Genomic DNA, 24,189 nt, shown 5'->3' with positions numbered 1-24,189 from the left:
GCTGGATGAACACAGCAGGCCAAGCAGCATCAGCCTCTCTGCTCCTATGATGCTGCTTGGCCTGCTGTGTTCATCCAGCCCTGCACCTTGTTGTCTAGGCTATGTGCAGTTGTGATTCAAAACATGCCTTCAAGGTTTTCAGAATTTCTATAGTCTGTTTTATTTCTGTTCTTTGGAGAGGTTTAGAGGGAAAACATTTTGAAACAGCCTCTCCCCAATGGTCATAAAAGTGCAGCTATTCATAGCGCTCCAATTTATTAATTAAATCTGTTGCAGTTTTGTGTTTCTGCCATTGCACAAAGCTGCCAGTTCTATTTCCTATTATCTCTCATTTTGACTGGCACTGGGAGTGGAAATTTTGCAACCATTGTGCCTCACCCCATGTTTCAATTATGTTTCTTCTTTGACCTTATTCCGTGGCTTTTTAGCAGTTTTCAGCAGCTCTGGATATAACTGTATCCCTCATTTAGTAGCTGTGCATCTACTCAGTGCCTCAACACTCAATCACAAGTCCACCTATGACACCATGTTATGAGCTTGTAGTACAGTCTGGCTTCTGCAGTGTCTTTATTTAACTGGCTGTAGGATATATGCCACCAGTCAGTGCCTCCTGATAGGCAGGAATGCAGAATAATCAGATCAGATATTATTGAGTGGCAGAGCAGGCTCAAGAGGCTGAGTAGCCTATTGCTTCTCCTAATTTGTATGTTTGTAATGCACTGTATAGTATCTATTATGGCATAGCCTTACCTCGCATGCCTCTGTCTTTTTCTCTTTCTCCTGCTCCTGATATAGAAAAAGCAACGTCAGAGAACCATTACCATTCTGCTGTAGTACTACTTAAGGAAACTAACAAACACCTTTGCAGAATGATTGGGAATAGACAATAACCGCATTTTTAAAATAGAAATTTCCTAATGGACCCTACTCAAGGTGGCTCCATGACAAACGGTGGAAAACAAAACATTTCTTTCAAAGAAACTGCTGAAAGCTTGCAAATTTTTTTTGGAGTTACACTGCTTAGAAGCTTTTTGTTTCAAATTGCTTCAATCAAAGCTGATATTTCACATAAATATCATAGGCATTTATCATAGCCCAATGATTTCCTGAGTTGATGAGACAGGCAAAAAATTTATCCAACTTTTTTACAAGACAGAGAAGTCAGCTGCAATTTTGATGTACAGGGATGACATTCTGTAAGAAAGGCCCTCATTAATTTGTCATTTCCTTACTTTGCAAGTGCTACATCTTTGAGTAGCTAATACACTAGAATTGAATAGAGTGGCTGTGTTGAATCTGATTTACTACAAAATGTAGTCCTGTCTGCAAGAACAACACTACTTTACATCAACAGAGTGTTCAATACACCTGGAAGTGCCAGGGTTTCCAATGACATGTTAGAAGTATGGGGGAGTGAAACTTAATCCTTTTAAGTCAGGGCTCGCTGACCTGTCAGAAATCCTGGATCCAACTAATTTAAATAATGCTGGTGGGTCAAGTGTGGCCATCTTGCTGGTGGGAAACAGATACACTTGGGAAGCTCAGAAAATTCAGTAGTACAATGAGATGAGGTTCCATCCAATTACAGGATTGAGTGGGCTGTTAAAAGAGGGACAGAAGTACCAGTGTTAAAGAAGAAATTCAGCCATCTAACCGCCTGCAGGGCTGATGTATATGTCTGGCTGACCAAAATTAGAGAAAGGAGGTATACAGTGGTTGGGTTCGCAGCAATGAGCCCTTCGTTGCACCAGTAAATTAGAAGCAAAAGGCTACAAGCAGCTCCTCCGCAACTCTGAGGATCCCCTTGCAATGTCAGAAGAATTTTAACAAGCTCACTAGATTAAAAAAGATAAGTGTGTACAGATGTGTAATAGGGCAGGTAATTTAATGATAGGGAAGCCATTGAAGGTTTGCTGGAATAATGGTAAACCATTGTTCAAGAGTGTTGCATTACTTGACTGTCTTGCATTAGAATGAGTCCTTTGACTGTGGACCACCCAATGCTTGCTTGTTCAATATAAATAAAAAGTTGGTTCATGCAATTGTGAATGCACCCAGAAGTATAAGTTGCTCAAACCACAAATTTATGATGGTTTCTTTCTCATGCAAATTGCTTTGTGAATTAAATTTTCCTGTGTTTTGAAGGAGAGATAATGAGAGATTCTTTTGGCCTCATGAACAAATATAAATGATAATTTAAAAGCTTGAATCGTTGAGTAGAGTACCCTTAAAAGGTAAGAAGGAAGAAAAAAAAGTACATTGAAGTTTTCAAACCAAAATAAATATAACATTAATGCAAAATAACAAGTTTATTTTCCTTTGTATTACAACTATAATCACAGCCACTTTTAAACCCATTCATTTAACACTCAAAGTTGGACAACAATGTTATAAAGAAAGAAAATGGCATGATATACCATATGTTTTATTTCTCTTTGTTTATGATGGAGGACAGTCACTGAAAGTACTCATATAAGGCTGTCAATGAGCTTTACAAAAAGTAAAACACAAACAGTATTGCCCTCAACAAGAACTATTGGAACAATCTCATAACTATCATCAGAAAGATTCATCCATTTTATCCCAGCACTGCATGTACAGATGCTCAAACCTCAGTGAAAAATCACCCCTATTTCCATACTAAAGCTTCTTACTCAGTTAATATGGCTATACTTGATATCCTGTTGGCAAATCAGTAAACATTCACTTGATGCCATTTTCTTCAGTTAATATCTTTCCCTGAGAACCTTACAATACATTGCTAATGCAGCTCACTATTGCTTAGTATGAATTCCCTAAACCTATGTCTTCAACAGCCTTAAAGAATATCTTCCTGTCCATTATAACCACAGCAACTACATCTAGAGGTTGGTTCTCTTAGGGGAGGTGATGGCCTGGTGGTATGATCACTAGACTATTAATCCAGGTAATATTCTAGGGACAGGGGTTCATATCCCACCATGGCAGATGGTGGAAATTGAATGCAATAAAAATCTGGAATTAAACACCTAATGATGACCATTGTCAATTGTTTCTGGCTCTTTTTCTGTTTCTTTGGTAGTCATAAACTCATGACAGCAAACATCGTAGCAATTATCTCCCAAGGTGGGCTGCTAGTTATTTAATTGATGTCACAATACTTCTGATAGATGTTTGTTTGAACACAAGTTTCTCAAAACAGCAAGCAAGGCTCAACCATCTTGAGCTACTTCACCAACAACCTTCCTTCCAAAGTAAGGTCAGAAGTGGAGAGGTTCACCATGGTTTCATAAAGTTCAACATCATTTGTGACTCCTCAGATATTGAACGAATCCATGTCCAAATGCAGCAAGACCTGGACAAGATCCAGGCTCAGTCTGAAAAGCGGCAAGTGACATTTTGCTACACTAATGTCAGGCAATGGCCATCTTTCCTAAGAAACAATCTAACCACCACCCTTTGACATTCAAAGGTATTATCATTATGGACTCACCCATTGTTGGCATCCTGGGGACTAGTATTGACCAGGAACTGAACTGGACTAGCAGTATCAGTACAGTAGCTACAAGAACAGGTCAGATGCTAAGAATCCTGCAGTGAGTATCTCACCTCCTGACTCCCCAAAGCCTTTCCAGTATCTAGAAGTTACAAGTCAGGAGTATGATGGAATATTCCCCATTTGCCTGAATGAAGGCAGTCCTAACAACACTCAAGAAACTTGACACCTTCCAGGACAAAGCAGTCCGCTTAATTGGCACCACATCTACAAACATCCACTCCCTCCAACCCGACGCTCAATAGCAACAGTGTGTACTATCTACAAGATGCATTGGAGGAATTCACCAAAGATCCTCAGACCGCTCCTTCCAAACCTATGACCCCTACCATCTAGAAAGATAAGCACAGCCAATACATGGGAACACCTGCAAGTTCCCCTCCAAGCCACTCACCATCCTGACTTGGAAACATATCACTGTTCCTTCAGTGTTGCTGGGTTAAATTCTGGAAGTTCCTCCATAGGGGCACTGTGGGTCTATCTGCAGGTCAAGAACACAGCTCACCACCACCTTCTCAAGTGCAACCAGGTACAGGCAATAAATACTGACCAGCCAGTGATGTTGGTCACATCCCACAAGTGAACAAGGAAAAGAATATTCAAAATGTCTTTCTGGCCCTTTGAAAAAACACTGGTCAAATCTTCACCAAACTGAAAATCAGATACAGCTACTTCTCCCCCACTTTAAAACAAAAATCCTAAAATGATAATATGTTATGGAACTTTATACCTATGACCAATTTGGTGGACATGTATAAACATATAAAATCAAACTTTCAGAAGACATGTGATAACCTGAAGAGGTTTATACCTTAAACAGAAGCTGTTGGGAGAAAGGAGAAAATTGTAAATTTTAAGTTACAAACACTGATAAATGACAGTCATTCATATAGACAGTTGCAACAAACATGTTATCCCAGAGTACATTTCCAGGACCACTGCTCTTCTGAGTAAAATGAATTTGATGAAACTATTAAAAGTGCAAAATGTACCAAGTTTTGCAGAAATACCTGCAAGTTCAAAGGAAAATGATAAGTATTGGAGGTATCTAAAAATGTCATTGCCTATAAAGGGATTACAAATGGAATTTCATTAAAAAGAATTGGTAAACTGAAATGGAAAACTGATAAGTTTTACAAAGGTAAAAAAGAAAATAAATCAGGAATTTTTTCATGTATAATAGTCAGTCTGGTATTAAACAAACTGTCTTAGTACAACAGATGTAAAAGCAAAGGAAATGTAAATGGATGCTTCCAGATCTTAAATCACTAATTGATGAAGAGCTGCTAAGGAATTAAATCTATTCGCAGCGGGAAATCGTTGAAAGAGGAAGTATCGTTCAAGATAAAGGGAATTATTAATGAGAATTACTGTGTGAAAATCCAGGATGAAGAAACAGACAGCATGTTTGCAAACTAAGAAGGAATATGCTAAACATAATGCAATTAATGATGCAATCATATTTTATTGGATTGATTTTAAGTGACAATTGAAGTGATGCATGGTGGGTTAGACAATAGTTAGGTGACCAGCAGGGACGTGTTGGTCAAACGGCCTTTATCTGTGCAGTAGATTTCTATGACACTATGAAGGTGCCAATATTTTTGGTGTGCATGAGAAATATCAGCAGTTTAAAGCACCAAGGATTTGAAGTACTGAGACCTGATTATAGTATGGTATGTGGGTTGATCAGCCAACTGTCAGTAGCCAGGCTCGGGCATCTTCTCTTGGTCATTTGTGGCAGGATTTCCAAGGTAACATGCTTAGATGGTGAATGCATTTCTTAAAAGAAGATTAATATGGTCTATCTCTGCTGTAACGTCCTGCCGTCTTCTAAGATTGAATTCGCTGAGTTCCAACAATATGTTCATCCTGAATTATTTGTGTGCTCCATGTTGGAGATGATTAAAATGAGGGGAAATGACTCCCTTCTCCATGGTTTTCAGCCATGTCCCTAGGTGGTAGTCAGGGATGGATGTGCCTTTGCTACAAAGTGGTGTGAAAATTGAAATATAACTACGCCATTCAAATCTTCCACTTACAGCATATACACGTTCATCAGAATTGATTCAGTTTTTATCCTCAAAAAAGATGACATAGCCTTTCAATAAATTGACAACAGTGCTACCACTTTAAAGCATGAAGTTATCTGTTGCTAAATCTCAAAGTACCCTTAAAATGTTTTCACTGGCATTGGAAGGGTAGAAGCAAAGTTTCCAAAATTGTAATAACAGGTATATGAAATTGAATGTAGAAAATAGGCTCTAGAAATGAATTACCAGCCAAATGTGAATTGTAACAACAAACTTGTTAGATGCTAATGTTTGTCAGCAAATGCTGACTTACCAACCCCTGAAATTTCCATGGGGTCTTTCTGAACTCCTAATATAATTTTGTTGGAAGAGTTGTTTGTGGCATTCCTTCAGGATTTCTCCCTAAATTATGGCTGGAGAATAGTGAACCTAAGGGAAATTCTGTGCCAATTTATCAGCAATATCCATTGAAAGTGGACTAAGTGGAAGAGACTGTGCAGTAAATATTGACATCAATAAAGCATTACAAATGGACTGTATCAGATTTCAATTTAATGAGGATAGAAATAAGGATTTAATTCAGGTCATTGGGAGAATCACATCTTACAGTGTGCTGCAGCACTGATGCTACCGGGGTTTTTTGAGTTATTAAGAGAATTGTTTCTTTGGGTAGGAGCTAGCAAGTGCCTGCACCATTATAGGTGTGTCTCAACAGCCTGCCAATCCTTTTGCTGTGGCAGGGAATTCTGGCACCCATCACGTATCTCACGACTGAGACTAGAACCTGTGAAATCATATTCACAGCCCCTTCAGTCTTACTTCTTGACATAGATTCCCTCCCATTATAGTGATGCCCACTAATCTTAGAACAATTATCATCACTTGAGTAAAAAGAACAGACCAAACTATTGGAATTGAAGGCAAATGAGTCCTCAGGGCCTGATGGCCTATATCCTAAGGTTTTAAAGAAGGTGGCAACGTAGATGGCGGATCCACCAGTTACAATATTCCGACATTCCCTGGATGTGAGAAAATTTTCAGTGGATTGGAAACCTGTGAATACGACAGCCTTATTCAAAAAGGGAGGGAGGTAGAAAGTAGGAAAATTTATTAATTATACATCTGTCATTTGGGAAATAGTTAGAATCAATAATTAAGGAAGTAATAACCGGACATTTGGAAAATCAAAACACAGTCCATCAGAGTCAGCATGGTTTTATGAAGGATAAATCATGCTTGACTAATTTGTTCAAGTTCTTCAAATATTTAACAAGTAAAGTGGATAATGGGGATCCTGTACATACAGAATATCTGGACTTCGAGAAGACATTCGGTGAGGGGCCATACAAAATGTTGATACACAAGATACAATCACGTGGAGTTTGGGGTAATTTATAAGCTTGGATGGAGGATTAGCTAACCAACAGAAAGCAGAGAGGTAGGATAAATGGGTCTTTTCCTGGTTGGCATGATGTAACTAGTGGGGCGCCATGGGATCCAGTCCTCAGGCCCAACTATTTACAATCCTTATTAATGACTTGAAAGCAGGGATAAAATGTACTACAGTCAAAATTACACTAAAATGCACAAAAAATACATAGGAAAGTATGCTGCAATAAAGAAATAAGAATTTTACAAATGGATATGGATAGGTCAGCTGAATAGGCCAAAATTTGGCACTTAGAGGTTAACATGGATAAGTGTGAGGTTGTCCATTTTGGTTGGAAAAATAGATGGGCAAATTATTGTGTAAATGGAGAGAAACTTGGGAGTGCTTCAGCAGAGGACTCTGGGTGTCCTTGTGCTTGAATCACAGAAAACATAAGCATCTAGTAAAACTAGACGGCTCAGTGGCTAGCACTGCTGCCTCATAAAGCCACAGACCTGGGCTCGATTCCAGGCTCGGGTGACTATGTGAACTTTATCCATTTTCCCTGTGTCTCTGCAGGTTTCTGACAGGTGTTCCGATTTCCTCCCACAGTCCAGAGATGTACAGGTTGCTAAGTTGTCCATACTGTCGAGGGATGTGTAGGCTAGGTGGATTACACATGGTAAATGCTGGGTTATGGGGATAGGGTAGGGGTTTGTCTGCATGAGATGCTGTTTGGAGCATCTATGTGAACTTAATCGTCACAATAGCCTATTTCGCACTGTCAGGATTCTACTTGATGTAATGGAATTTTGGCATCTTTTGCTAAAGAAGTAGAGTATAAATGTAAAGAAGTGTTACTGCAACTATGTAAGGAATTAATGAGACTGCACCTGGAGTATTGCATACAGTTTTGAGGAGGGATGCAGTTGCATTGGAGGCAGTTCAGAAGAGGTTCACTAAGTTGATTCCAGGGGTGAGGGGTTTGTCTCATGAAGAGAAATTGAGCAGCTTAAGTCTGTACTGCCTGGAGCTTAGATGAATGAGGGGACATCTAATTGAGGTGTATAAAATGCAAAAAGGGATTGAAAAAGTGGATGTGGAAAGTCTTGTGGGGCAGCCTAGAATGGGAGACCACAGCTTTAGGATAAGGGGTAGGAATGAGGAGAAAATACTTCTCTCAAAAAGCCATGAACCTGTGGAATTCACCACCCCAGAACGTGGTGGATGCTGAGACATGGAGTAAATTTAAGGAAGAAATAGATTTTTAATTAGTAATGTTTGAAGGGTTATGGGGAATGGGCAGGAAAGTGGAGTTGAGCCGAGGTCAGATCAGCCATGATTGTATTAGATGGTGGAGCAGGCTCTAGGGGTTGAATTGCCTACTCCTGCTCCTAGTTCTTATGTTCTTTCTCAGGTATTTTGGTTCCATATAGTCAGATAGAGTTTTGAAATGGGATCTGTACAAAGTAGCAAGCATTCTGGATCAAACTATCAGATGTTTAAGGGATAATTTTAAAAGTTGTTTTGAGCTTAAATCTCGTGCTCTTTACTTGTGAGATTACCAAGTATAAAACAATATTGTCTCAATATTGTCTTCATATAATTGTGGTCTATCAAAGATGTGCATTAATTATTATTATGATCTCTTTAAAATGAACTCTGACATAATCAAAATATGTAATTTGAATTGTTCTACTTCATTAGCAAAGGATGAAACTTCTAATCAAGAGGAGGCAAATGAGGAACACCTTATGAAAACAAAGAGAAACAAGTACGTCAATTATTTTGTGCATGTTGATAGACATCATTTGTATGTTGTTTCCTTTACCTTTACTGTACAACTTGCTCTGTAAATACACAATATCTAATTTTGTTTAGTTAAGCCATTTTCTAAAGTAGCACATTTGTTTGAAAAAAAATTCATTTGAATTTTATATAACTATGATTCACAACAGCAGTTATTTATATTTAAACCATTGATTGAGGGTATTAACATTTAAAAATGTGACCTGCACATTCGTACTACAGCCTTGGCTGACTGTCTGTGTGGAGTTTGCACATTCTTCCTGTATCTGCATGGGTTTCCTCCCACAATTCAAAGATGTGCAGATTAGGTGGATTGGCCATGCTAAATTGTCCATAGTGTCCAGGGATGTGTAGGCAAAGCGGGTTAATCGTGGTAAAGGCGGGGTTATGGACATAGGGTGGGATGCTCTTTGGAGGGTTGGTGCAGACTCGATGGGCCAAATTGACTCATTCCACACTGTAGGGTTTCTATGATTATTTGTTATGCTTGAACAAGTTATTATTTTAATTCTGCCACATCTGCAGTCTGCTGCAGCTCATACATGCAGAATTGCCTCAATCTGTGACACACTGACCCTGAAAACAGAGTCACTGGGGTGGGCATCTGCTGTGATGGGCTGGTTAGAAGGCCCCCCCTTGGATTGTGGGATTTTGTCCCAGTTGTTTTAGGAGTTCTTAGACCTTCTAAACCTCATAATACCACCTCCCCACCAATACCGCCCTCCCCTCCACCCCCCTCCCTCTCCACTGCAGCCCATATATTTTATACCAACTCAAGTCCCCCAGCCACCTATGGCCCTCATGTGCACCATTCCAACTCAATTTCAATTTATCCTCCCCCATGACCCCTCAAACTACATGTCATCTCAATGTTTCAGTGGTAAATCTTGTTCCCCACCTACCCCTTCTGGTCCCTCATATCCTTGCAATGATGCAAACTCCATAGCCATTCACCCAGTATCCAAGATGATGAAATGTCAGGAACCACATGAAGGAAGAGAAAAAGTCTGATCAAATGAAGAAAAATACCCATTCATAAAACCCACATAAATGTTCTAAATTTCCTCAACTGGTGAATCACTTGGAAAAAAACAAACTTCTGTTCAGACCCCAAATCAAAGACTTTTAAGCTGTCAATCAAATGTCAACTCAGAACTGCCTACTGAGATAATTCAGTGTTTGAAACTTAGCTAAGCATTAGTAATGATGCAGTGCTAGCCCTTGGGGAATGTCAGTAAAGACCTTTTTGGTGCTTCACAAACAGTCCCTTTTTAATTTCTAATCAAGACCTGTCAAGCAGAAACATCCAACACAGCAGTTTATATTTTAGTCTCACTGATGTTTCCAGTCCGTATTTTCAGAAGTTTAATGAGGGTGAGACATTTAAAGATTTTCACATTTCGTACACAGACGTAGTGATGCTTGTTGAAAGTTCATAGGTGTTACAACCACAATATCTGGGCCGCTGTTTCATTTCTTTTATTAATTGTGCCTCCTAAAACAAATAGGGAAAGTATGTTTCCATGTTGATGACACCAGGGTAAACCAATGTAATCTTTGTGGATAAATTGAAAAGAGGCAACTGCATTGGACATCATAAAATGCATCATCAAAATTAGCCTTCCAACCAAAATTTCCTTCTAATGTACCTGCTATTTCCATAAGTCTACGTTTGATTCAAGAAAATAAAATCACTTCAAGATGTTTTGTGTGAGAAATATAATGTTAGAGCAGTCTATCATTTCATGAAAAATATAGATTCTAATCAATGATAGATTTTCAAGAAATGAAAACTGTCACGAATTGATGAAAACAACTTGACAAAAATCAGGCCCAGTGTGGTGCTGAAAGCATCTTGATGACCAGAAGTAGGCTGGTAATGAATTAATCATTACCTTTGTATTGTTATGGGTACTGCTTCATAAGTTTCTTAACATGCCCTCTGACTACAACTATGTTTTAATGGCACAAAACATTTGTTGAATTAGATGCCTGTGGAGTGCAGGAGACATTTGTTTCTTCTACATAACAGTTACTGCTGTAGAATGGAGCACTTAATTAAAATGCTTGCCCAACTTAGAGTTTGATGAGGTCAAATTTTAAGAATGTCATAGATTTGCTGATGTAATGAATATTAACAACAAAAGCTTTTACTGCTATTTATGCAAATGTAGTCCAGGTGGCTTCATATGTTTTTTTTTTCACAAACTGAGATTGATCTTTCATGACCATATGCTTCAGTAATGTTCACAGGTTAAGTGCAAGTAAAATCTTCCCAGTGGCAGGTTTGGTGGGTGATGAATTTCATCAGGAGGGAAGGAATAAATGTGGAAGCCTGTCGATGACCTTCCCACCCCACAGTCAATTGGGATCTTTAAATGGACACAACCACTAAGATGGCTTCACCATCACATTCATATTGACCTAGCAGTGGGCAGGGTGAAGCAGGAAGAACAATTACCAAACCCTTGCTTGAGGGGCTTCCAGAAAGTCTGTCATTCAAAGCTGCTTTGTGTGCCTGTTTGAGGGTTCCAATGTTAATAAGAAAGGTCTAATAAAAGCCACACCTGCACTTACTGCTAACTCCTCTCCCTAATGAGCTCCACCCTCAGCCTGTGGCCCTCACTCCTGCCTGAGACCGTCCTCAGTGTGAAGCCACGGTTTAGTGTCACATCAGCAGTAGCCACCACCACCCCCTTGAGGCACTGCTGACTGTAGAAAAGCTACCGGCATCTGATTGGCCAACGGATCTCAACAGGTAACACTGCATTCCCGGGGTTCTTGACTCTTGAAGACCCACTGTTAAGTGCCTGAGTGGCACACAGTGCAGTTAGCCTTCCTGAAAAGAGGCAATGTGAATATCGTGTCTATCCATCCAGCAGCTTAGACTCTTATTGTCTCAATAAGATTCCACCTCACATGTTTATCCAGGTGTATGAGGATCTCAACCTTAAATTGGGTGACGTTTCCAGTGTTCTTTCACTGAAACAATTTAATGCTTAGGCATAGGAATGTTAGAATGCACTTCTCTATAATGCATAAAGTGGTATTTTTGGATCTGAAACTGAAAATCCAGCAGTATTTGAAACTGTCACACATTACCTTGTTTATACTTTCTGCAATGAATCTCAAGACAACTATTATAAATAAAGTTTCCTAAGATAGTGACACTGTAATGAAGCTTCATAATGTTGAATTTAAATGGTGCAAAGATACATAATGCATGAAGATGCTGTTAATTTTAAGAAGCTCATTGGCAGAAGCCATGTTCTGTAATTTTGTGAATGCATTGTATATTTTATTAAAGACTCATAGCATACTACGATATCACCATGGTTTCAAGTGGCCTGCTTCTGGTTACACATATTTAATTTTGAAATTGATTATCATTAATTTTCTGTATTTCTTTTTAATCTTATAACCAAATGGATATATTTTCCAACAAATTTTATAACGTGTTCCATGTGTAGAGAAGTGCTAAATGCTAAAATACCATAAAGCAATTAACAGGTACAAAAGGCAGTTTACTCCATTATGACCTCCATTCTACATTTCCAGTAAATTCAGAATAAAAATGTGCACCAACAGTGACAGTTTTCTCATACCTGTTGGGGCCTTGTTTTATTGGAAAAATTTTTCAGATGGTGGCTGAGGGAGACGAAAACAGCTGGGAGTTTTTGTCTCACTTGCAAAAGCCAGAGAATGTCGCATTGACTGATCACACCAATTAGAAAATGAATAGACTCTTCATTACCTAATTGATTGTGAAGCGAGGATAATCCAAACAGCTATTTTTCCCCCATGTCAGATATTTTTATAACTAATAAATGAAAGTATTCAAAGAGAATTTTAAAACAACCACAATTTGTTAAGTTTTTTTTCCTCACCTGGGTTGTATGCAATTGCATCCTGAAAATCAGTCTTTAATTCCTGGATATACCAGGACAATCCTGGAGGGTTGGAAAACCAGCACATTAACATAGTACCGGACGCAACTGATGTTTCACATTTTTAACCCTCCTGCACAAGGAATGAAGAACAACTTCACTTTCTGAGGATTAGGATTTTATTAATTTTAGAGATACTGCTCCTTTTGAAAAGGGAACAAGCCTGTTGCCTAGTCGTGGCAAACTAGGTTCACACCACTGAAATGCTTTTAGCTACCTATAGTGTGTTTAAGGTTGCAGCATTTTTTGATATTTTGGACCTGAAGACTAAGTGATCACTTAGCATGAAATAAGCAAGTTGTGATTGGTGTAGATCCCAATATTGAAGCCAATGAGAAACTGTTGGACAAATGCTTCCAATAGAAAATGGAAATTGACGACGTTCCAATTTATTATTGTCTCTAAAAGCACAAATTATAACCATCTTTCTTACCGTTAATTGCAAACAATTTGATAAACATAATTTTTTTAAAGAACTGAACAGCCGGAGATTGCTAATTCTGCAAAGGAAGAAATGAATAGAAAAAGTTTGGAAAATACTCCGCACAGGACTATTGCCCCATTAGAAGAACGCATAAATCGTTTCCGGGATATGCTTCTGGAGAGAGGGGTAAGAACAGCACAGAAAATTATTCTGAAGCAATTTCTTTCACTAATCTGTTAACTCAATCACAAACCATTTACAAATACAGTAATAACAAGGTGTTGAGCTGGATGAACACAGCAGGCCAAGCAGGATCAGAGGATCAGGAAAGCTGACGTTTGGGGTCTGGACCCTTCTTTTTCTGAAGAAGAGTCCAGACCCGAAACGTCAGCTTTCCTGCTTCTCTGATGCTGCTTGGCCTGCTATGTTCATCCAACTCTACACCTTGTTATCTCAGATTCTCCAGCGTCGGCAGTTCCTACTATCTACAAATACAGTAAACCTTTTTATTATCTGGCATCCATGGGACCAGGAATGTGCAAACTGATCAAATATTCCGGATAATCAAGAGATCCAAATAATCATTGTAAAAACATACACAAAGTAATAGAGATGTAATGCAGGAGGTATACATATCACTGTTATACTGCATTAAAGCATAAATCATTTAAATAATAATGTAACTTTGCCTTAAATAAAACTTATTGGCAGAGAGCCTTCTCAATCGCACCCTCAACTGACTACTCAGGCATGGCAGTAGATCGCGGCATTTGAAGAGAAGTTGACTCAAAATTGAATCATCTGTTGATATTTCATGTGGCCATTTGATTCAACAACAAGTATATTTACATTGAGGTAAATAACTTGAAAAACTATAATAATTAGACAGAATAATACAGTAAACTTTGCAGTATTTGAGGTATATCATTTTTGCCGCTTTATCAAGCATGCCAGTTCATAAGGTGCCGATTAAAACAAAGTTTGCTGTAGTTGTTTAATACCTCAGAATCTGAGTATTGTTGAAAAAAGTTTTTATTTAAAACCTTTTGATTTGCACTCATCAGCACAATTCACAAGAAATACCAATGCAAAGGGAACACACCATTTTATACTCTTTGACAAGAAAGTGCTGGTTGCCTAGCAAGAACACTCTGACTGTTGGAGAAGTTGCCACAGAAAATGCACCAAATAAATAATGACTGACAGTTAACTGCCAAGTTTTATAAATTAGGCAGGTCAAACTCAACAATGGCAATGCCTCCTTCAATAACTTGAGTGGAAATACTCAATAACCATTTATGTTTCAATATGTTGCTTAATGATTCAAATGGAAGGAACAACTTTTATACAAGCTGACCTCCAGGAGTTGCCAACAATAGTTGATGGGAAAGGCATCATATTTAAACCTATTCCAGGTGTATTGTCCACAACTGAGCAAGGGTTATAATCCTGAACATGTTCTTGAGAAATGTCCCTGGTTGAGTTGTGTGGTCAGCAGTATGACACCTAATCTATATTGGTAGGTAGGCAGGTGAACCTGTAACAACTCATGAATGGGCAATTCCATTGTCTGACTGCTCCTGTTGAGGGAGAAGGGTTAAAGAGATGGTTATAGAATCATAATTGTCCTCAGAAAACTTGTTGCTTATCAGGATACATTATCTGTATTGCCATACTTCCCAGGTGATGCGTATAGTCTAGTAAATTTCCTGCATAATGTTGCAGATCTGGGTAATGAATCTCTCTAGCTAATGACCAAAACCAACACTGTAACACTTGAGTGAAAAATGTCTTCTCTATTTGCAAATGAGATTGATGCTTCCTGGTTGCTTGGCACCAGACTGGATCCTGTGATTCAGGTCACTAAGTTTCTTAGCCCAGGGCAGCTAATTCTATTACTTGTGATGAGATGTGCCGGCTGTTTTTTTTTTGCCATTATTTTCAGCTACACATGCTCACTGATGCTCTGGGCATCTTCTCCCATAATTGCTTTTTTTTTGAGTGGATGTGATATTACTCGAATAAGCCTTGGAAATGTAAGAGAAAATGCCATCCGAAGAAGGTTCTCCTGAGTAAGCAACTCCATTAAGACATGTCACCTTAGTTTTGAGGGTTTCAGCAACTTAGTGTGGCTGGATCGGGACTGAAGTTTTATGATTGCCTGGCTATTCTTCAAACTGATTATCTTGAATCAACCTATCGATTAAGAGAAGAGAAAGGGAATACTTTTAGAAATATTGACTCTCCTAATAGTTAAGAAATCACATAAAGCTTTATAATTACAAGTTTAGAAGCACCACACCAAAAGAATATGAACAATTTTCTTAATTTACAGATATTTAAGCTTCTTTTCTTGAGTACTTGAAACATCAACAAGTATAAATTTAACTTATTACTGCCAATTACATGAATTTACCTTTAAGCAATATAAATGTTGCTAATTGATAAATTAAATGAAAGCAGTTGTCCATAAAAACACAACCCCTTTGTAAGAAGGCAGATTAGCAATATAATCACAAATTTCAAACAATTCCTTTGAAACAATTCTTTAGCACAATCCAATTGCAAGTTTCTTTAGACTGTTATAATACTGCTTGAAAACAGTAGCATTCCCTATTCCTTTTTCTTCTAGTCACACAATCCAGAACCACTTGGCTAATTATAAAATCAGAATCACTTCAACAACTAACCACTTGGTTTTGTCAGTAATTCAGAAAATGGCCAATGTTCAAAACGGAAAATTATCTGACAGTGTCATATTCCGAGCTAGAGATGTTGAACGATATATAGCAACAGGAATTTCTCCATGGTTTGTAATAAGATTCTATTGTAATAAGATTCAATTTGAATTGAATTGGATAGATTTAAGAATTTTCGAACAGTTCTCCTTGGAGAGAAGAGGCCTAAAAGGAGATCTGATGAAGATTTTCAGAGCCATGAATGGACTTGTTACAGTAGATGGGAAGAAACTGTACCTGCTTGTAAAAGACACAGATTTAAACTGATGTGCAAAACAAGCAAGGGTGAAGTGAGGATAAACTTTTTCACTCAGCAAGTAGTTAGTATATGGAATGCACTGACTGCAAGTGTGGTGGAGGCAGGTTCAATTGATGCATTCAAGAGAGCATTGCATGATTACTTGGAGAAAAATAATCTGTAAGGTTTTGGGGATTGGTACCAGGTAATATTGCTCATCTAATGAGCTAGTGCAGACAAGATCGGCTGAATCCCTATCATTTCTGCATAATACCACTACTTGCTGCTCTCCCATCCCACCCCCATTCCCAGGAAGCGTGATGATAGGAGCCATTGTAACTATTATGCACACCTCAGATCTCCACCAAATTTTCACATTGCAATTCCTGTAGGTCATGATTCATGTTCTGCTGTTTGCATGATGCTGTTTTAATGTCATGGCAGTCCTGGTCACCCCAAGTGTCTGGAATCACCTAGTTCTTCCCTGTGACTAGCTGCTCAATAAATTCTGTGCACTACTTGGCAAGTTTCCAAACTTGTTTATCTCTCGACTCAGTTACCTCTCCTAACCTCTGAATTCCGAGCATTAAACAGTGTAATACTGCTGTCTTAAGCTTTTTATTATTTTTAACACTAATAGCTTTATCTGTCTACCAATTTTAACTAGACACTCTCCATTATGCACTGTTGTGTCTCTCTCTGTCTTCCTGTCACTGTTTCTCACTAGAGCTTCCCTCTTGCCTTTCAACTAGACCAAATATTAAGAAATTAATGAAACTCATCCAGAAAGATCCTCCCATTGTTAACTGGCGATGCCTTTATATTGTAATCCTTAAGAGAACACTCAACTCTTAAGCAGATACGTGGGAAATACCTTTGAACCAACTGTTTCCAAATTGAACAAAATTTGAAAGTATCACATCAGTGTCACCACGTTGTTTAACTGCTTTGTTAAGGTCTTAAGTGACAGGTTATGCACACTCATACAGAGAGCTGAAGCAATGCAGAACCTGACATTTACCAACATATTATATTCACAATTCCTGTTTAAGTGACACAATGATAAGTCATGCTAATGTATCATTTTTACTTTGATTTTGATTTTCCATGCACATTGTAAAACAAAGATACGTAAAAGTACAGCCAACAACATAGATGAACAAAAATGGACTTAACCTCCTGATTGCTTCTAATCATTTTATTAGTTAAGTTTTATTCCTTTCATAGATTCTTCCAATTATTTTAATAGAATAAACAATTGAGCAAGCTAACATATGCCTGAGTGTCACAGGCATGACTGATTGGCTATTTATTTTAATGTGTCTTTTACCCATGCAAATATCCTTGCTAAGGCTTCCTTTCAGAAAACATTCCATGATCAGGTAAAAGCTGTTTCAGTTCATTGTGTACTGATACCATAGACAATCCAGAATATTGAGGTATTCAGATAGTGAGTCACAGAATTTCAAAAGCATTATGCTGCTAAAGGAGGCCATTCAGCTTATCATGTTTGTACTGATGTACCAGATGATCATTATGATTTTCTACCATTCTCCTGCCTTCTTCTCATATCCTTTACATTGTCTCAGTTCAAATAATCATCTAATGGGAACTTTCATTTTCATAGCCCCTATTAGTCTTTCACTCCAAATCCAGCTCTTGATATCTATGATTACATAATGAAAAATAATTAATAATAAGTCTGTTTTTACAATCCATTAAATAAGAGGCAAAAGAAATTGCAGATATCCAGAATTATAGCAAAGACTAATCACATAATATTTGAATTAACTTCATTCAGATTCAGATGGATTACATTTCTATTTATTTATTATTTATAAAAAAAACTCTTTAAATATTATACTGCCATCAAAACAAATATAAATTTGTATGTAAAATGAATTCTGTGATATAGATGTACGTATTTGCCTTGCCATCTGTATCTTACGTTGACATATTAACAACAACTTGCCTTTATACGATACTTGATATGGCAAAAATAGACCCAGTGAGCAAAAGATATTCCACCCAGCTCCCAGAGAAAGGAAGGGAGTGGTGCAAAATGAAACACTTCAGCAAGAAAATGAACAGAAATTGTTGTAAAAACTCAGCAGGTTTGGCATAATCTGTGGAGAGAAAGCAGAATTAATGTTTTGGGCCCAGTGACCCTTTTCAGATGTTCAGTGAGGCTCTGCAGAGGTACAGAAAGCTGGTTAAGCTTTAGTGGCCCTGCAGGGGGCAGCAGATTTGTAAAGGGATAGGATAACCCAAGGTAAAAGCCTCAAAACTTAAAATGGCTAAGCTTGGTCCAAGAGAGCCCAAGGGTCAAAAGGGAAGTAGAGCAGAAGGAGCAGATGTTGTGGGAGATACAGCCAAGTGTGATCAGCTGGCTTCCTCTCTCCAGAATTAACCAGGGACTCAGAAAGTGCTGAAACCAGGCAGATTTTGGAATCTCATCCACTTTTGAAATGAAAAAGAGCCTACATCTTCAAGCTAAACAAGACAATCGTCTACCAAAATAGGTAACACCGTGTGGAGAAGGGTCCCAACCCGAAACGTCAGCTCTCCTGCTCCTCTGATGCTGGCTGACCTGCTGTGTTCCTCCAGCTCCACACTGTGTTATCTCTGACTCCAGCATCGGCAGTTCTTGCTATCTCTGATCAGTCTACCAAAAGCCTTCTTCCAGATAGACAAAATGAACGAAGGAGATGCTTCACTCAGTTGAAAAGCCACAGCACAGTACGGTAGGGGGCAGACAGCCACCTGAATGCAGGAGTGACCCAAACAAAGTGGGGGCAGCTTTCAACAGACCCCTACCCAAAGCAACAGGACTGGGCAAACTAACTTTGCTAAGCTTCAACCACCCCTGTGACAGCCACCAGAACAGTTCAATATAACTATTTCTGAATTCAACATAAATAACATGAAGACTCTTATCTGCAACCTAACTGAGCATGAGCTTTGCCGTTCAATTTCCCAAGGATCAAGATCTCCACAAAGTCCTGAAATTAATATACCTCCGCCCCCTACCATCCTCTTTCTGGCCCAAAAATAGACCTTACCTGGGATGTCAACATTAGAATGCCTGAAGTAACTAAATGTGTGCATTTCATTTTTCATGGCTGAATAAGAGAATCAAGCAATACCTCAGTGTTTTTCTTTGCTTATTGAACGCATTTGAAAAAAGGTAGAAATCACTTTCTTTCCTGAGGGCAAAATATGCCACAATAGGAACAAAAAGAAATGTTTGTACAGACCGATATATATTTAGTTACTGTTCTTAACAACAAAGGAAACAGTGCAACAATCATAGCTGTTTGCAGCAACATTCCAGAATTTTCTTTGAGATAACAGCAGCCAGAAAGAAACACTCAGGTATGTCCTCATGAATTTGACATGTGAACTTTTCTGTTATAAAATGCTCTAGAGATGTTTGCAACCAAGTAAAACCCTAACACAACAGAATTGCAAATTATACCTATGCCAGAAGGAGATATGTTAATAACTTTCCACTTAACCTCTGGAAAGGGTCATAGTCAGTTAGCTATCCGCAATGCAATTCTTTATCTTGATCATAACAGCTTCTTGTCTTCTCGAATGCTCAATCACATGACTCACACAGAAGTGAACCCAACTGCCTTTGTGTTTCTGGTTCTGAGGAAGGGTCACCGGACCCAAAACGTTAACTCTGTATCTTCCTTCACAGATGCTGCCAGACCTGCTGAGCTTTTCCAGCAACTTTGGTTTTGTGCCTTTGTGTTTGTAGTTTTGCAAAAGCAGACACTTAAGGGGTCTGCACTGCTCCATACCACACTCGCTGACAAAATCAACATCCCTAACTCTGGTATACAAACAAAATGCCTTGGTCTGAAAAAAGCAGCCACCAGCCTGTACTTGTGCATGCTACAAGTAAAAAGCTCCTTCGTCAAAACAATGCATTAGAAGTTACATTCCATCCGAAACTTCCTTACAAGACATTGCAAGAGATTTTTAAAGATGGAAAAAACAGCATATACTCTTCAACTGCTGGCTAGTTAATCAATCCACCCTCACAAATGAATCCCAGATTGCAAAGTAAACTTTGGCCACTTGGACGCCATCTTAAAAGCAAGGAGATTGATAAGCTGTATTTAAATCATTACTAATTGAATGATTTCGGTATCTCTTCTGATTCTATATTGCTTTGTATGTTTATAAGTGTACTTGCATTGCAAAAAATCCTTCACAACTAGGAGTGTGTGAATAAACCCTACCTCTGTTTGAGCTTTACCACAGTGTTGTTGTGGTCCTTGCAAAGTCAGAATTCACCATCCGAAGACCTGGGAGAAATAAGTCTTCACTGTTTAAAAGAAAAAAGAGAAAAATTAAATCGCAATCTGTTTACAGACAGGAGGTGAGAATAGGGAGTGAAATTTGTTTTAAAACTTAGCATGAACAGAATAGTAAATTTTCGGGAATACTTAGTAACCTACTATCGTCTAATAGGCAGAAGCTTACATTTCCAAAGCAGGTGGGTTCTTTGAGTATTTTAAGCTAGACCTTTGCCATGTTTTCTTGTAGCATGATATTTCTAATGTGTGGACAGACAAATGAATCCTTTGAAAAAGGCTAATGAGGCCTATTCCATTCCTGAGCAAGCTTCACATAAAGCGATAAATGAGAAGAGGGATCAAAGCTGTTGTGTTTCAGCTCCATTAACTGTATGATGCATTGAACACCTGGGCTTGGATCAGTAATGCTGTGATGAACCTTTGTAGTCATAAATGTGGCAATCTTTTTTAAGATGATCCAAAGTATCAAAATAAAGCTCCTGTTCCTGCCTGTTGATGGACCTTATTGATAAATGCAATTTTGTGTATTTTTTTCTTCACATTTTACATTTGCACATGCTATTGTACAAATTCTATTTTTAACCCGCACCTATTCAGCTGATGGAGGGGAAGAATTGGAGAAAAAGAGAACTTTTTTTTTGTGATTTGTTTGCTTTCTCTCTCTACGTTAGCTGCTCTGGCTGAGAAAGTAACATTGATCTGGGAAACAAAATGTCAAGCGATCTGCTGCACACCAGTTTGGAAATGAGAAAATATTTTATTTCAGTTAGAGCTTCACCAAGATGGCATTTTATTTTTAAGTGCGCCTGGTGTTGTTCATGGCGTACTCTTGCAGTACTCTTCATTGAGCCTGTGTTCACCACCTATTTGATGGGAATGGTAGGGTGAGTAATGTGTTGGCACATGTAGTGATTTTGCTGTCCTCAGTGGGAAATTGAGACTTAATCTTCACAAGAACTGTGCATAGGCATTCCTACGAGTGATGTTATGGATAGTTGCATCAATGACATGGTTTGGTGAAAATGAAGTCAAGCAGGTGTTTCCCTCCCTTGCCACCTCATAAACGTACAGTCAAGCAACTAAATCAAATGCAACCAGATCAATTAATAGTGGTGTTATTGAGCCATTGTTGATGCTGGACATCTGTGCAAGCAACATCTGTGCAGAGACAAACAGAGTGAACTTTCCAGGTCACCTTTCACCCATTTCATGATTAGAACCATCAAGGACCAGGGAAAAATTTCCTGATCAGTTCATTGGCTGACCATTCACCCACAACCCAAAGTGCAAGATGTCACTCGTTGCTGAACATTGATCCATCAACAACACCTCCAGAACAGCAGAGCCAAAGTCATATTCAGAGGGAATCTCATGTGGCAATTGGTGGGTACCACCTGAGACAGTAAATTCAACACACCAAGTTTCAATTGCCCTGGACTACTAAACAGCAGAGAACTGCTGCTTCACCTGACTCAGGACCCATCACAGAAACATGGTAGCTATCCAATTGCAGGAAATCATGAATATTATTTCTCAGATGTTGCGCCTAGCACAGTTTGTGTGTCTTCCTGTGCTAGTACATATTGAACCTCCTGATGTCCTGGAAAGCATCCTCTCAAAGAACATTGCTGACCAGCAGCTAAAAAAAAAATACTCCTATTAACATGGGGCCTCAAAAGAAAACCCACACATCAATCAGAAATCCAGTATTCCCCATTGGAGTACATTGCACAATCTACAAACTGATGACGGCCTCAACTCTCAATGGCACATCTCCTGGCAGTCTGCAAGCATAATCAACCATGACCTGTTAACTAATTGAGTGGTGAAGTCCAGGGTTTCAACCTTATACAGAAATACTGGACAGCATTAAAGTTTAAGGCTGAACCAGGCAAGATATGGCCACTTATTCCACAAGTGGAACATGAGGAAGAGCTCAAATTTGACTGTGGGCCATCCAAATCGGAGTACCACCCATATACAGAACCTTTCCACTAGGAGATGTATTCCTGGTGGCCTCATAACCATTCACACATACCAACTGAAGCCACTGAACAGATTTCTAACTGTTGACATCAAACTATAACTGCTTCCCCATGCAAATGAAAGAAAAAAAAATCAGTTTGTGGGGCAGCTGTCCCAATTTTAATCGAATATACTATTGAGGAAGATTTTGTTCGGAATGATGGTTATGGCTTTGTCGAGTCTGATACTTGATTTAATTCTTATTATAGATATTGTTAATCAACCTGTTCAGAAGTGTTGCAACATACTTCTGAAGTGGGTGAGACTTAAACCCAGGTCCTCTTGCTCCGAGGTGTGGAAAGTTCCACTGCACGACAAGAGCCCCCTTGATTCTTTATAGAACCTCTATAATAGTATACTGCCAGGAAATTTAAGAGGGCCATAAAAAGCAACATTCCACATTTTCTTTAGAGTGCTTGAGTGATTTATCTAACTGTACAGCCCATTTAATTATTTTTGTTTTTTGCATGGCTGTGCAGACAGTAACTTAAAGAGACCGACCTATTTATGGCCTGTGCAAGGAGTTGAAGGTTGCTGTACAATTCTGTAGCTTAAATATTTGTTAAGAATTAACAACATTGTCCTCAGTTAAGCCACATATAGTCCAAACCAGGTAAGGAGGGCACATTTCCTTGTCTAAAAGACATTAGTGAACCAGATGGCTTTTGAAAACAATTCTGCAGCTTCATTTATTTCCAAATTTGCACAACTGAATTTAAATTCCCCAGTGAAATTTGCACTCATGTCTCCAGATCATTAATCTGGATTTCCAGGTTACTGGTCCAGTAATGTAATGACTATTTCACCGTACTCCTCCTCCTGGTTGATTTTAAGCTGTCAGTGAGCAACATCTCAATTCCTGTCAAACTGTTTGGAAAGAAAATCCGAGTGTTGTCAGGTCTGATGACACCAGTTATAGAGCTGAGTAATAAAGAGAAAATCTAATTCCCGGTATAATGCCAAATAAATGAGAGTTATGCCAAAAGCTGACAGGTATACACCTAGATGTAGCTGATGTTACAGAATATATGTCACTGGTGTCATTGGTTTCCCTGGTCATTAGTGAGTATGCTTGCTGAATGTTGTACTGAGGAATACAAAGATCTCCTGAAATGTGTGTGTGGCCATGAGGAGAATATACCATCTGTTGAAAAGGTAAATATTGATATATAATACATGTCAACACTTTACAGATTAAACAAACACTTGATAAGTTGTGGATTCACAAGTATCTCTTATTGCTGTCTTATTGAAGGTGTGTGTATATTATTGCATTTCAATATCCCTTGTTTATTCACCTTCTGTTACATTGCTGAAGTATTCCTTAGATGTGTGATGTTTTCATCTGTGTTTGTTGTCTATGTTTCACATGTTTTTAAAAATCAGCTAACAACATCTCATGAATACAAACTCATCAACACTTTCTTCTCCTTATCAACACTGTCTGCTTTTGTTGGGCAGTCATCAATTCTTTTTCTCTGTTCTTCTTCATTGTACAGAAATAGGAGGACATTATCAAACTAGACCTAAACTGGGCACAGTATCATCAGTACACCTATGGTGGCTGCCCAAGGCCACAAACAATGAACCGTATTTGGGTTTATGTCTCCTTTATTCATTGCCATTGAGCTGTGAACTTGTTAGACAGAGCAGAAAATCATCCAGAGGAAAGTGTTAAAGGCTACAGAGTATGGAATGGATCTCAGGAGAAGCAGGAAGATGAAAGAGTTTGAGACAACA

General features: G+C 38.6%; 2 protein-coding genes across 2 annotated transcripts in view; both read left to right on the top strand.

Moving 5' to 3' along the window:
• The window catches only part of LOC125481002 (transcription elongation regulator 1-like protein), a 448,150-nt gene extending 434,879 nt beyond the window's left edge, over positions 1 to 13,271 (top strand). Inside the window, exons 6-8 of the mRNA XM_048609179.1 lie at positions 8,645 to 8,711; positions 13,168 to 13,195; positions 13,260 to 13,271. Of these exons, the coding sequence (XP_048465136.1) occupies positions 8,645 to 8,711; positions 13,168 to 13,195; positions 13,260 to 13,271 (107 nt within the window). The remainder of the gene's footprint in view (positions 1 to 8,644; positions 8,712 to 13,167; positions 13,196 to 13,259) is intronic.
• The window catches only part of tcerg1l (transcription elongation regulator 1 like), a 132,588-nt gene continuing 121,659 nt past the window's right edge, over positions 13,261 to 24,189 (top strand). Inside the window, exon 1 of the mRNA XM_020528762.2 lies at positions 13,261 to 13,303. Within this exon, the coding sequence (XP_020384351.2) occupies positions 13,286 to 13,303 (18 nt within the window). The 5' untranslated portion in view covers positions 13,261 to 13,285. The remainder of the gene's footprint in view (positions 13,304 to 24,189) is intronic.

Source organism: Rhincodon typus, chromosome 20 (assembly GCF_021869965.1).
Source record: "Rhincodon typus isolate 14 chromosome 20, sRhiTyp1.1, whole genome shotgun sequence".
Taxonomy (NCBI): domain Eukaryota; kingdom Metazoa; phylum Chordata; class Chondrichthyes; order Orectolobiformes; family Rhincodontidae; genus Rhincodon; species Rhincodon typus.
This window is presented reverse-complemented; position numbering and strand designations above follow the sequence as displayed.